Source organism: Erpetoichthys calabaricus, chromosome 14, assembly GCF_900747795.2.
Source record: "Erpetoichthys calabaricus chromosome 14, fErpCal1.3, whole genome shotgun sequence".
NCBI classification, from domain to species: Eukaryota; Metazoa; Chordata; class Cladistia; order Polypteriformes; family Polypteridae; genus Erpetoichthys; species Erpetoichthys calabaricus.
The window spans coordinates 24,911,923-24,927,278 of NC_041407.2; the positions used below are offsets into that span (position 1 = coordinate 24,911,923).

The 15,356-nt window shown below is 36.0% G+C and overlaps 1 protein-coding gene across 1 annotated transcript in view; it reads left to right on the top strand.

Moving 5' to 3' along the window:
• Positions 1 to 1,178: 1,178 nt before the first annotated feature.
• Positions 1,179 to 15,356, top strand: part of helz (helicase with zinc finger) — a 54,188-nt gene continuing 40,010 nt past the window's right edge. Inside the window, 7 exon segments of the mRNA XM_051919067.1 lie at positions 1,179 to 1,388; positions 1,950 to 1,976; positions 1,978 to 1,987; positions 2,506 to 2,630; positions 8,052 to 8,108; positions 8,394 to 8,442; positions 13,420 to 13,495. Coding sequence (XP_051775027.1) covers positions 1,182 to 1,388; positions 1,950 to 1,976; positions 1,978 to 1,987; positions 2,506 to 2,630; positions 8,052 to 8,108; positions 8,394 to 8,442; positions 13,420 to 13,495 — 551 coding nt within the window. The 5' untranslated portion in view covers positions 1,179 to 1,181.

Genomic DNA, 15,356 nt, shown 5'->3' on the forward strand with positions numbered 1-15,356 from the left:
TAAAACTCTACAGACCATGGAGATTGACTGTCATCACTCAGATCGGGTTCATCTTTGTCTCCTCTGTCCGCAAGAGCCTTTTTCCAGAATTCTTCAATTCTCTGTATTTCTGCTCATGAAGTCTTCTGAGGTTAGTAGTCTCTGACACATACATATCTGGCCTCCCTGAAGACTGTTTTTGATCTGTTGGGACAGGTGTTAGGGGCTTTTTTTACCATAGTGATGTTTCTTGTCATCGGCATTGGAGGTCTTCCTTGGGCCTACCACTCCCTTTGTTACTGAACTCATCAGTGCATCTATTTCTACTTAGATATTCCATACAAGTTGATTATAGGTGATCCTAAGGTTCTTCCGTTGTCTCTAATGGTTTTATTCATGTTTTTCAGCAGCATAATGAGTTCTTTGAGTTTCATTGGCACCGCTCTAGTCCTCATGTTGAACAATGGCAACTACAGACTTCAAAGGTAGTCTGTAGGTAAAATCAAGCCTAAGTAACTTATGCCTGTACTAATGAAGCAGTGACCGCCAATTGTCCCAAACATTGTGGTGCCCTGAAAAATGGGGGATAGGAGAGACCCATGTAGAACAAGTTGTTTTCATTTCTAACCTGTGTGACCCAAATGTGTGCAAGTACCCCTTAAATGAAAGTCTGTAATGGCACTTTAATCCCGTCTGAATTGTTTGATTTGTAAATTTTTGCAAGCAGCAAGATCTCCAGTTTAAGCACATCATATCTTTTACCTGCAAATTCTCAATTTTTTCACTTTGTATTGCACTAGGAACGATTATTTCATAAATCGCAATGAATACTTGTTAAGCATACAATGCAAAGTGTAAAGGTAGTGATACAAGTAAATGTTTGAAACTTCCATCATTTTTCCATAGATATTCACTCCATCTTGTGGATGGAAAAGTTACTGCAGTATAAATGTTGAAAGAAATTTGCCATCAGATCTTGAGGTGGTCACCTATGGTACTTAGCACTTTGTGTTATGCATAGTCTTATTTTCTAATTATCATTGCCATTTTTAAGCTTCATATTTATTATGACATTAGACTTTATTAGACCAGATTCTTTTATGATCCATTTCCTTGCTGCCCCTTTTCCTCCAATCTGGGCTTGAGAACACTTAGTGACCTGGGTCATTTATTACTTTTGCAGATTTTCTGTCCTCTGAGTCATGGCAGACAGGAGGCCAGAAAAGTCCTGTGAACAAGCATGTGAATCGTTGCGAAAGCAGGAGTACGAGGCAGCAGCGAGGCACTGCACTGAGGCCCTCCTCTCCCTCAGCCATATCCACTCGAGCTCCAGCGTGGCGTTCCAGCAGAGCAGTGATTTTGCCCGCAATAAGGCCCTGCTCTGTAGGATAGCAGCGCTTCTGCAGTTGGTAAGTCAGTTCTTGATGACAGAGATGATTGAATTGTACCTTACCTTACAGTGGGAACTTTTTCTTTGAAATGTTGGTTTAAAATAAGTTGGGCAGTTTCGAGGGCAAATAGAGCACTTAGTTTAAGTGTCCAGTTCAAAGTTTTATGCTTGACAATAAGTCTCAAATGAAATTTAATGAAGCAATATTACTTTGATGGAAATTTAATTAAACACAAGCATACTTTTTGGGTCTATGGATACATAGAGTTCCATTACTGTGCCATATTTTGGCTTCCATTTTCGAAGATGCTGTATGATTAGGGGTGATGGAACTGATGTCAGAAATCTAAACTTAACGAAATGTATTAAAGAAGTGTATATGTTTTCAGTTACCAGGCATGTGGAGATGGACATACAATCTATCTTTGTGTGCCACGTCCATTTATCATCTAGTAAATTGAAGGTTATAGCGACAGCATGTTTGCTGACTTACTGCTCAGGATTAAGACAACTGTTCTTGGATTAAGTGTTGTTGCTAACAATTAAATAGTACATATATTTTTCCTTTTTTGTTTCTCAGAAAAACTATGATCAAGCTGATGAGGACTTGCAGACATGGTGAGTAGCTAATGTGAATTAAGAATGATTCCCAGATCAGATGTAAGTAGAGGTCAGTAATGAAAGACATTGGCGATGTGCTTGAGAGTCATCTTCAAAGATTTGCAATAAAAAGATGTGAACAGCAAATTTTGCCTAAACCACTCACTCTAAATAAATGGTGAGACCCCTGGGATGCCTGTGAATGTTAGCCCTTTTAGATCTTAAAGACTAATTACAAAACTGACAACTAGGTTTTAAGACACCCAGAAGGCTGGCAGATTTGTTAAAAGCCAAGGCCAAGGACCTATTTGTTCACTTTGAATAGAGATTTCGATCTCTTCAGCTTTGATTTACTAAAGTGTTGAATGTTTGCTGTACTACCTGAATAAAGTTAAAATTGTCCTGTCAATTGTACATGTTGTTATATTTTATTCTTATTTTTTGCTCTTGAATGACCCTAGTGATGGCTTTTACTTGGAAAGGTACTGTATAATGAGAGTCTATGTTAGAAAACTATGCATTCATTTTGTCTACAGTGCTCGCGGAGGAGTTGGCCAAGGGAGATGGGTCCTTTCAGGCAGTGCTTCGCTGCATGTTTCTGGAAGGCAGCTTGCAGGATGTACACAATATCCTTACCAAGTCTCTGTTGAAGGAACCTTTGGTGAGTTAAAGCAGGATATCATGGTTCTAGGCCTTCTTTGTTATGATTGTAATATAAAGTAGGCTTAAGTGTGTACATTAAGGAATTATAACCCCAGAATTGACACTGGCCTAATAAGGAATTCCGTTTTGTCCATATCTCAAAACCTTTAACAGTGCTGCTAAATTATTTAATGGCCTTTTTGTCCAAAGGCGAAAACTATTTGCAAATTAGTCATGCTTTTCAGATTTAAGCAGGTCTAAACACCACATTTCTATAATTTTTTAGTTCTGGCATTTATAAAATGAAAATGTGAGGTGGCATAATATTTACTTGGCAGAAAAATAGAGCACCTGTTGGCACAGGGATTTAATTTATTTTTAAACTTTAAACATTTTTAAAGTGAAAAAAAGATTTCAAAGTGGCTTTTTATGGTCAGTAGTCTGAAATCAGCCTGATATGCAGATGAACATTTAAATACTGCTGTTGAAACATGTTTAATAATAATATAAAGTCTATTACTATTCCGATATATATTTTTAAAGGGGTGGATTAATCCCATATCTATTTGCATTAAGAAAACACTACACAAATTCCAGGAGATGCAAAAAATGTTTTTAGTTGTAAGCTTATTGACTGTACACCAAAGACACAATTTAGAACTGTAAGTGGAACAAGACAACAGGGCTGTTTCAGCCAGTCTTTGTAACATCATGATACCTGTAATGAAACTTATTCAAAAGCTGAAAAGAGAATAGAGCTATATAGAAATATGTTGGAGGCAGGGAATCTCGTGATCACTTCTGATCCTCTTTAGTTTGATATTCTAACAACAATAATTACCATACCCATGATTTGCAGTCTGTATGTTAAATTTATCTTGTCTCAATTATTGTACTAATCTTTGCATTTTAAGAACTATGTGTTCATAGTGTATTATTGCACAATTTTAATCTGTTCTTCTACATCATGTTTAGACCTTCTTAACATCCATCCATCCATTATCCAACCCGCTATATCCTAACTACAGGGTCACGGGGGTCTGCTGGAGTCAATCCCAGCCAACATAGGGCGCAAGAGCAGGAAAAAAAAACCCCGGGCAGGGCACGCACATGCACACACACCCAACACACAAGGGGCAATTTAGAATCGCCAATGCACCTAACCTGCATGTCTTTGGACTGTGGGAGGAAACCGAGTACCCGGAGGAAACCCACGCAGACACGGGGAGAACATGCAAAATCCATGCAGGGAGGACCTGGGAAGCAAACCCGGGTCTCCTAACTGCGAGGCAGCAGCGCTACCACTGCGCCACCGTGCCGCCCCCTTCTTAACATTTACAAGTGAAACAGAGATCAAATTCAATTTAGTGTTGAAAAATAGACTTGAGTAGTGAAGAGTATTGTCTGTTGAGAAATTAATGACAGCAAATGTATTGAAATGTGTTTATAATGTTCATTTTTATTGTAATCAAAATATGGATATATCTTTCACCTGTTTTTGTCTTTTTTCAGATGCATGTTTATGCAGCTCTACTCTTAAATCCATTACCATTTTCCTTAAAAAAAAAAATAAAGAACTTATTTATAAATTAATTTTCTACTCTATATGCATTAAGGAAAAATCACATTGCTTACAGATCTTTCTAATTATAAACGCTTACTGTTACACAGTTCACTTATACCACAATGCCTGAATTATGCAGTGCACATAACCATGGGCCAAGAAAAGAATGCTGTAAATGAAAGCCCTAACTTAATCAACCTTAACTGTGTTTGTGATTTTTCAGAATTGATTTTATTTTTGATTGGACTGATTTTCTTCTTTTGTTGCTTGCAGCATGTGTTTGACTGTTGTATTGAAACACAGATATCTGGAAATAAATATAATTTCATTAATAAAAAGCCTTAGTCAAAGGCAGCCTGGTGTCATATCCCATTCCTCTGTTATAACTAACCTTCAAACCTTACTTTACAGGTGCTGCACAGCAAGAATAAAATATACACATATATATTTTTTCTGAGGTAAACATTGTCAGCTCCTACAGTTATGTTGTTTCAGTTACAGCTTGCTGCTGGAACCTTTTTTTTTTTTAAATTCAAAACCAAGCAATAACTAGTAACCTTACACCTCTATAGTATTACAAATCAAGTACAAGGCATTTATAATAATTAACAAATAGGTATATTAAAATAGACAGTTCCTAACATGAAGACAAATTTAGGAAAACACTTCAGAGAAAAAGTGCCTTTCTAGATTGTTTTAAAATAGTCTAATGAAGTCGCTTGACCAGTAACGAACAGTAATTTGAGGATTACTTGTGTTCTGTTCTCTGTATTGTAATTACCCCCTTTTTTTGACACCCACTACACGCCCAACCTACCAGGAAAGTGGTCTTTCTTTGAACTGCCATTCCCAAGGTTTCTGCCATTTTTTTCCCCTTACATGAGTTTTTTTGGGAGTTTTTCCCTTGTCGTCTTAGAGAGTCAAGGTTGGGGTTTGTCAAAAGGCAGGGTCTGTTAAAGGCCATTGTGGCACTTCTTGTGTGATTTTGGGCTATATAAAAATAAATTGTATTGTATTGTATTGTAATGGATAAAGCAGAAGTTTGATATACCACTCCTTTTGTGCTTTATCATTAATATAGTGAGTAACCAAGCACTATATGCTCTTAAGAAAATGGTTTCAAATACAAACTAATGAATGAGCAATTACACATACTTAAATCTGTACTATTAAGAGCTTTAAAAGCCAGCAGATGAAGATTTTTTTTTTGTACAGTGGCTGTAGACTGTTGTAATAAGGTGCAAACCAAATAGTGTTTTGTAATAATTCCGTCAATGTAAAACAGAACAAATTTGTTTAACATCTGGAAAAATGAAGCAGAATCTAACCCCACAAGGTTTCTAAGATGAATCAGTACCTTAATGACATTTTCAGTGTATAATTTAAAAATTCAAATAAGTATTATAATTACTCGCAAACCAATTTTGCTTAATACTTTTGTCATTTTTTAGTGCTTGTAACAATAAGAAAAAACTCTGTTTTGTTTTCTTTTATTTTAAAGAAGTTAAAATTTAGTTGGCATTGAATGAAATATAATATATTAAAGAATTTAGAAAGTTAGCAAAAACTGGTGCTAGCTATGTGTAAGCACCTAAAGGAGCATCTGCATAATTATTAAAGGGTTACCTCATGCTCTTTGAGATAGCAAATAGTATCTTGTTCCTGTTAGAGCAATAGCTTGTACAATGAAAAAAAATGTAGATAACCATGCGTAATATCTTGACTTAAAAGAAAAAAGTCCTTAAGTTAAATAAGTTAAGCCATTTCAATACAATTGCTCAAAACCTTGAAAATCCACAAGTCTTTTCCGAAATATGTTATGATCCATAATGTCAGATTCAGGACTTAATACAGAAATTTAATTGAGTCGTGATTGACACCATGAGTGTGGCAGTAATGCAGGTGTTGCTACCTCAAAGTTCTCGAGTCCTAGGCTTAAGATCCAACACGGGATCTGACCATGTTGGCTTCCGCTGTGTGTTTCAGACCTCCTCCCAAGTTCCAATGACACATGTTTGAATAATTAGTGACTCTGAAAGGCCTCAGTTTGAGTGAGTTTAGATGTGTACATGAGTGTGCCTCGTGATTAACAAACATCGCATCCAGGATAAGTAGTAGCACTGTATGTGATGTTGCCAAGGTAAGTTTTGGCTTCCTGTAACCCGGAATTGGATTTAACTGCAGGTTAGGTGGATTGGCGATGCTAAATTGGCCCTAGTGTGTGCTTGGTGTGTGGGTGTGTTTGTGTGTGTTCTGCGGTGGGTTGGCACCCTGCCCGGGATTGGTTCCTGCCTTGTGCCCTGTGTTGGCTGGGATTGGCTCCAGCAGACCCCCGTGACCCTGTGTTCAGATTCAGCGGGTTGGAAAATGGATGGATGGATGTTTGATAATTGAGGGATAGATAATTTGCTGTCTTTGTTTTTATTTTTAAAGTTAGCATTGCTTGATTTTGTGACCATCTCTGAATCCAATCTGTAATACTTTATAGCTATTGTTTTGGTTAAGCATGTCATTTAGGCCGCCTTCCCATTAGCACCATACCATGAATTGGTCCAGGCTCGTTGTGATTTAAAACCTCTGTGAAATTGCTTGCTTGCTTTGTTCTACATTAATGAAAACAACTTCATTGAGGCTGTGTTGATGTTATGGTCACTAATAGATATCAGTCTATGTCGTCATGTTGATGAAAATTAAAGCCTTGGTGCTGTTTTAAGTTATTTAGATTGTTTTGGCCTTGTACAATAATTGTAAGTAATGAAGGAACTTGACTCTGCAGTGTTCAAACAAAAAAAAAAAAGAAAACACCACTGTATCTTTTTCCATGTCTTTCATGTGGAAAAGCATGCCAATATGCCTCTCTTACATTTGATTTTATGACTATAGTAGTAGTACAACCCTTAGAGTTTCTGTTTTCAAGAAAAGAGAATGCTGGATATTCTGGATATGGTTCCTTGTGTTAATTGAAAAAATAGTAATAGTTGCTTTACCACCACTTATTCCACTTGTAACTTTTTTTTTTTTTAAGCAAAAACAAGTTTGACACTACTGTGTATTACATAAGTACGGACTTTATTGATCACAAAGAGAAATGGTAGTGTTGAAACAGCTTACATACTGTATAAACTTTAGACAGAATGTACTCAAGTCTAAACAATAAAACTAATGCAATAGATTAAATAACCTTTATTAATCCCAAGGGGAAATTTAGATGTATACAGCAGTAGAAACACTCATACAACAAATAATACAATCAATCAATCAATCAATCAGTAAATAAATAAATAAGTAAAGTATATTGTGCAGTAATTGCGAAATGAATAACCAGTACATGGACAGCAAACACAAATTACTAAACAGGGCATATATAAACATATGACGTGTATCAAAAAGTAACAGTCAGTCAGTCATTATCTAACTCGCTATATCCTAACACAGGGTCACAGGGGTCTGCTGGAACCAATCCCAGGCAGTACAGGACGCAAGGCAGGAACAAATCCCGGGCAGGGCGCCAGACCACCATAGGGCACACACTAGGGACAATTTAGGATCGCCAATGCACCTAACCTTGCATGTCTTTGGACTGTGGGAGGAAACCCTAGCACCAGGAGGAAACCCACGCAGACACGGGGAGAACATGCAGACTCCACACTTGGAGTACCTGGGAAGTGAACCCAGGTCTCCTAACTGCAAGGCAGCAGTGCTACCACTGCACCACCATACCGCCCCAAAAAGTAACAATAAGACATTACAATTGATTCACTAGAACAAGCTGGTAGTGTAGGGGCTAACAAAAACAGCTATGACTTTCTGTATGGTGTGTGGGCTGTGTTACAATCAGTATTTGCTTTTAATATAAAGTGCGGCTCTTTTTTCTAGAATGGAATGGTGACCAAGGATTTGTCCAGACTGAAAATGCTGCTTGCTGAAATAGAGGTAAATGTCCTGGTAAGATGATAGACTAGGACCATTTTGTTAGTGTTCTTTGCTTTATGAGGTAGGATTTGGCTTTGTTTAGAACATCAGAAGAGGTGACCTGTATTCAAGAATGGTAAGGTAATATGGATCAATGATTGATTTTTAACTTCTCTAGACCCCAAACTATAGCATTACCATAACTAGTCTCAGACTTCTCTCAGCCTCAAAATTAATAAAATTCCTGCTATTCCCTTTCTTTTTGACGGCCTTTAATCCTCATTTATGACATTTCTGTTTTTTTAGGCAGCAAGTAATGTGATAACCTCAGGATATGTGGAAGAAACAGAGGAAGGTAAAGTATCAAAAAGAAAAGAAGACAGTATTATTTTTTCCAGAAAGTATAGATTATCTGGTGCTTTTTTGTTGCATCCACCTTATGTAAACTAAGGCTTCATCTGTTCTGGTATAAAAAAAAAAGTAAAAATCCATAATAGGCACTTTTTAAATTCTGATGTTTGTCATTTAGTATTTTTTAATTATAGTCCTTTAAAATGGTTCAAGGATGTTGAACAACCCAGTCTACAAAGATAAATAATATCATAGACGCCTGTATATCCATACAGTTCTTTTGCTGATTCATTAAACTAGAGGTTGTTAGAATAGCTTCATCTCCTCTGATTAAGTCACCTGTATATGTAATTCTGTAAATGTGATGGGATCCATTGGCTTCAAATCTGAAACTTCACACTAATTAGAGTGAATGGTGCTGTCTAAAATTATAATTTTATTTTTCTTTGTAACATTTAAGTTCAGTTCCTGATTAGCTTTATCATATGGAATGGACCAATGATTGTTTCTTTTGGCTCTTTAGAAAACTGTTTATGTTTTCAGTAAGGTATACTGATAGCCTTGTGTGCTTGGAAGTTAAGTCTTTAAATCTTTTGAAGTCCATGATATTTTTAAAGCATAACCTATTATCAACCTTACTTTGTGAACCAACATGTGAAAGAGTAGCCTAATAGAGAAATTAATACTAAAGTACAGACTGGATGCTGTAATTTACAATCTGGCTTTACATGGTTTTCTTGATGTGGTCATCTCTTTTTAAGTGTGTTCACAGTCGGCACTTGAATGTGGCGTTGCGTGTTAAAAGAATAAAATACATCTACAATCTGCAGTGATTAAATAGTGTTAATAAATGTCTTGTATTGATTTACCTTATATGCTGTTACACAGGACCAGGTGTACAGACACATTTAAAAGCCTTTCTGTTTGAAAAAACAGTGGTCTTAAATGAGGATGCTTTAACATAACATCTTTTAAAAATGTTATTTGCCTCTTTAAGAGAAATACTTTGTTAAATAATAAGAAGGAAGACGTTTTTGTAACTTGAGGTATATGAAAGATTTCTTGCCACCAGCAGTAGTAGCTGTTAAGCTTGATAAGGTTTGGAACACTATAAGGTAATATAATTGGCTGCAATCTCAACTTTAAAATATATATATTTATATATAAATATACTAAACTAATGTACTCAGCTTTAAATTTTTTGGAGATCAAATTGTACCTCTATATTTAACCAAAGCCACATTTGATTTTTTTTTTTTTTAAATAAATGAGACCACTGCATTCAATAAAACTGCATTGGCTTTAATCAGAACATTACGCTATAATGAATAATCATCTGCCTTTTCTGTTTATTCATATATATTATTGTTATGAGTTTGTTTTTAATATACAAATGCAATGTCAATATTACATTTCTTAACCATTTAGAATTATATGTAATCCTACATTAGTTTGAACTGAAATGTTCTTTTTAATGTCTTTATTGAACATAATGATCTAGCATTTCTTTGTTGGAAAAAACTATGGACATTGTTTTATTTAGTTACCAGTGGTAGGTCTTTTCTTAGAAGTGGCATTTTCCATACCCATTTTAAATCTGTTTCATTGATTGGGTGAAATATTTCCTCCTTACTTGTAAACTAATTGTTTCATATAATATAATTTTGGCCTTTTTACATGAACTGCTTTTTTCAGGTCATAACATAGCCTTTTGATGCAGTTAAAGTTGAAACTTTAACTTACCCATTCTGAAACTCATTCTTTTCTCCTTCTATTCTACTTAAGACTTCCTTGTGTGTTTAAGACCTTTGACATTTTATTTGAATGTTCTTTTAACTCTCACCTCATTGACAAGTACAGTGACATTCTCATACATATTTGCTGGTAAATCCAGGATGAAGTTTTCATCAGTATGTTGGCCCTAAGGCTGAAGATCAAAGCATCATATTTTTTCTGTCATTCCTTTCATTTTGGGCTGAGATTTTTGTTGGAAAAACATCTTCGTTGCTATGATTATTCCATATTATTGTTTTCAGAGACTAGTGTGTTTTACTTTGCTATTCATCTGTGTACACCACTTCTTGCTCAGTTTTTTCCTTCTAGCAGTAACATGTTTTTGAAAAATAATGCCTTTAAAATTTACATACATTGGAAGTTAGTGATTCCTAATGCAAAACACAAGTGAATATCACACTATACACTCAAATTAATCTTTCAGAATTTAAATTTTGCTTGTAAATCATCAAAAGACTGAATGAAATGGTGACAGAATGGGTTGAATCCCTTCCTCAGAATTCAGAATCCTGGGTTTGAATCCAGTAGCAGCTCATTGTCCCAGCTGAGTTTTCACACTCTCCTTCTGACTGTTTGTATGTTTCTGTTACATCCCCAAACACTTGCTGGATACACTATTAAAGATTAAAATTTGGCTCTGTATAAGTGCGAGTGTACGTGTATGCATGTTTAGGTCCTGTGGTGAACTAGTACCCTGTCCAGGGCTATGTACTGCAGAGATAGGCTCTTGCTCCTTTTGACCTTGAAATGGATCAAGCAGGTTTGAGAGTGTTACATTTTGTTTAGTCATTATAAGACAAAACAATTGTTAAAGACGTTACTTTAAATGAAGAAATTCATCATCTTTAAAATCATAGCATAAGTATATTAACACTTCTCATCTAACAACTTGGTGATGAAGTGGCTACTTTATTGCCGAAAGACATCTTTGATTTTTATGTTTTGTACTTATTATAACAGATTCACTTTTTTTCTTTAATCCTGTCATGTTTTTGAGGATGAAATGTCATTTGTAATTTTTAATTTAGTTTAATGACACAGATCTAAATTATAATGACAAAAAAGTAATGAAAGACAAATAGTAGGCTAAGTATTTCTGTCCCAGAAAAGCTAAGTTGTTGTTTAATAGGTAATTTCTGTCAGAGAAGATGATTTTACTCTAGCATTGGTTGTTTTTCAACCTGCCACTGTAAATTAGGTACGGTTTGTTGTAGGAGTCTTTGTGCCAATTGCAGATCATACTTTATATCTGTTCTGGTTTGTATTGGAATGAAAGCCTGATTAAAAAACGAGACCTAAATTGCAGCCACAAACAAAGAATTCAAATTAATCTGCAAATGTTGTCTCCTAATATATGACTACACTTAGACCATCCCGAAATGAAATACGTAGGAAGAGGCACTGCAGGCTTCATGTTTACAAAATCTATTTAATACAAAGTCAACAGAATATGTGTCTTCATTTTTTTTATTCAGTCCTGTATTTAATGTGGAAGCTTTTCATTGGACATGTGCTATCTGTACCTTATTCAGTAATCACAGTTTCCCCAGGAAAAATGTATTAATGTTGCATCGCGTGATGAAGGGGCTGGAAGTGTAACCTTTTTAAAGACATGGCACCAGTAAATAAATAAGTGGCAGCGAATAAATAATGGACAGAATGTCTTTTAAGAGCAATAAAGGCACACATACAAATTTGGAATTAAGTCACATTTACAAAAGGCATACTGAATCACATTTTCTAATGTTTTTATAATAAACAGAAGGTGACAACACTGCTGTTTGCTTTGCATTGTAAGTTATATCATTGAAAGAAGGTGAGAGCTCCCTAAATGCATTTGCAGTTTGGGGCAAGGTGGGATCAGGTTATTGCCTTAAGTCAATGTCAGATTTAAATCTCAAAACCACTTATAACGAATTTTACATGGAAGGTATGTTACATATAAGGAATGCTATTGATAAAATTTTGCAACTCCACAGTTGCTGTGACCATAAGTGAATCATAATGTGTGACTAATTACAAAGTTGTCTCCAATTTTTCAGTGATTTCAAGATACACATTGCATCATGCGTCTAGCATAAGGTGATGATGCTGGTTTAGGAAATCATTCAATTTGATAAATTAATTCAGTTTGCAAAGTTAGATGTTGCAGCACTTTCATCCACCCCTTATAGTGAGATTTCCCAGATTACTTGGCAACCCATCCACTTATTGCAATTGTAAGGGAAAAACTAATATACAGTAGATTATCAGAAATCAAACACACTTCAATGAGGAAAACCTCACTTATAATTAAAGTTCCACTTTCATTTCCTGTATTTAAATAGTATGTTGAAATACTTTCCTGTGCTGTCTTTTTAGGTGTCTAGAAAAAAGAGGAATCATTTTTTCTCTTGACTGCTAAATATCACAAATGGAAATTATCAAAATGATAAGGATCGAAAATGCAGAATATTGTCCATAATGAAAACAAATATTCTGTATTTTGCCACCAGTTAATTTTATTGTGACATCTATTGTTGTCAGTACTTCTTTCACACTGAAGTGTCATTTTTAATTGTTTACTAGTGGGGTGTTATTGGAGGCTACCTAAAAATGAGATATAGTGTAGAAATCAAAAATTTAAACATGGGTATTTTGCAAAAAATCACACAAGATTGTTTTTGTAGAGCATTTCAAATTGTCATCCCATTTGTTCATTTACACTGCAGCAAATAGATACCCTACAAACTTTAAAAAGTTAGTACCAACAGTTTATTTGTGCTCTTACATAAAATTGCATTTTAGTTAATTACTTTTTCAAACACTATCTGGCTTTGAGAGCCTTTATGGTCTTTTATCAGCACTAAGGAATTTTTTTATTTCTCATCTTGCAAACCCTCTCCAATGGGCAAGTGGCTGTTTTCTAATTATTTGGGCAACAGAACTCCGCAAATTGGCATTGTTGTTAAGTTAGCAACTTCCTTGTCTCTGCTCACACTATCTTACACATTCTTATATGTATCATTTCTCAAATTGTGAAATAGAAATGAGCTTTATTGTGTTACATTCATCTTTTGAAATTACCCACTTAAGAGGCTATCGGTGTGTTGGGTTTTTTTGTTTCATTTTATACTGTCACTTTCTTCTTTATGGGTGGTTATTCAAAAATGTGCTATGGTTTGTTAACTCCCATCTTTCTTTTAAGATATTGAGGATGGATGGCAGTTTCGACCACCCCCTCGTGGAGTTACTAGCAGCGAGGAGTACACCCTTTGCAAAAGGTGAGGGTATTGCAGGAATTGTTATGAATGATTTTAAGGAAATTTGGTGAGTTTTGCTTGCACTATGACTGTGTGTTTTTTCTTCCCAAGTACATTGGTTTTCCACATCCCCAGACACTTGCAGGTTGGATTGAGTAATGATTACAAATTGTTTTAATTGTGTGTGTGTGTGTGCGCGCACTTGTGTAAGTAAGTTTAAAAGGCTCCAATAATGGACTAATGCAATGGTGAGTGTTGTTTTCTGCCTTGTGCTCGGCACTGCTGGGATAGATAACCTCCAGTGACCGTAAATTTCATTAAGTTAGTTTGGGAATGTTAAGTTATTATGAGTAACTTTAAAAATGAATTTATAATGTCAAAAGCATCCTTTTTGCACACACACACACAAACATACACACATATATAAAATCCCTATGTGCGTCCAGGTGTCCGTGTGTGGTTGTCTTCTGATGAAGTGCACATGCGCGGGGCACGGTGCGATGTGCGATATTACTGTCAGAGAAAGTTAGAAGCGTTTTACGGAAGTACAAACCAGTATTACTGCGAGAGGAAATTAAAGGTACACAATACAGTGACGCATATTACAGCCACATACAAGCCAGTATTACTGTCAGAGGAGATTAAAGGCATATTACCGACGCGCACGCCTGTATTACCGCCAGAGAAAATTAAAGGTATATTACGGACGTACAAGCCAGCGGACGTACAAGACGGTATCCTTCAATAAGGGCGCGCACAGGCATCCTTCAATAAGGGCGAGCCTCAAAAGGGCAACCTCAATTGGGCACAGCGAATAAAGGTGCGCGTAAATAAAGATCTGCACCTTTGTTGCTCTTCACATATTCCAGAGCCATTTGAACTAAATTATCTACGAACTCCTTTATTCGCCACGCTCAATTTAGGTCGCCCTTTTGAAGCTCGCCTTTTTGTGAGCGCCCTTATTGAATAGATCCATACAAGATAGTATTACTGTCAAAGAAAATTAAAGACACACAATACACGGCGGCAGCCCACGAAGAACGGTCAGCTCAGCAAGTAAACATCAACAAAAGAAAGGCTGAAAGAAAGAAAAATACGACCAACAAAAAGAATGAGGTCAATTAATATAGACTGTTCCTACTAATGTTTATGCACTACTGTTCTAGCGCCCGTTATTGTAATGGGCTAAATGACTAGTGTGTGTGTGTGTGTATATGTGTATATTATATATATATATATATATATATCCATCCATTATCCAACCCGCTATATCCTAACTACACGGTCACGGGGGTCTGCTGGAGCCAATCCCAGCCAACACAGGGCGCAAGGCAGGAAACAAACTCCGGGCAGGGCGCCAGCCCACCACAGATATATACCGTCTTTTTCTGAAAATAAGACATCCCCCGAAAATAAGCCCTATCGAGATTTTCGGAACTTTTTGTAATATAAGCCCTCCCCCGAAAATAAGCCCTAGTTAAAATAATGTGAAAAAAAGAATTCGTTAAAAAATGCTGTTGATTTATTAAGTATGTTTAGCTTCCCTAATACTCGTATTTCAGAGAAATGTTTGAAATAAATATTCCGAGAAATTCATTGTTTACCTCTACAGTTCGTTTCAAATTAATTCTTGGAATTTATCTTAAAAATACAACATAAGGCAGCATGAATACATAAATATTGTGTCCGCTCTGCTCTGCTGTGTTGTACTGCGTCGCGCGTATCGCAGAGTATGGTCGAATGAGGTGGGGAGGGGGGGGAGGGGGGCATGCATATGCGGAATGCGACGGAACGCGTCGTTGGCGCACACTATAAATAATTGTTCGTTAAGGCAGCAGTCTACATTGAGCGACAGTGCAGATACAATGTTTGTTCATTTCAG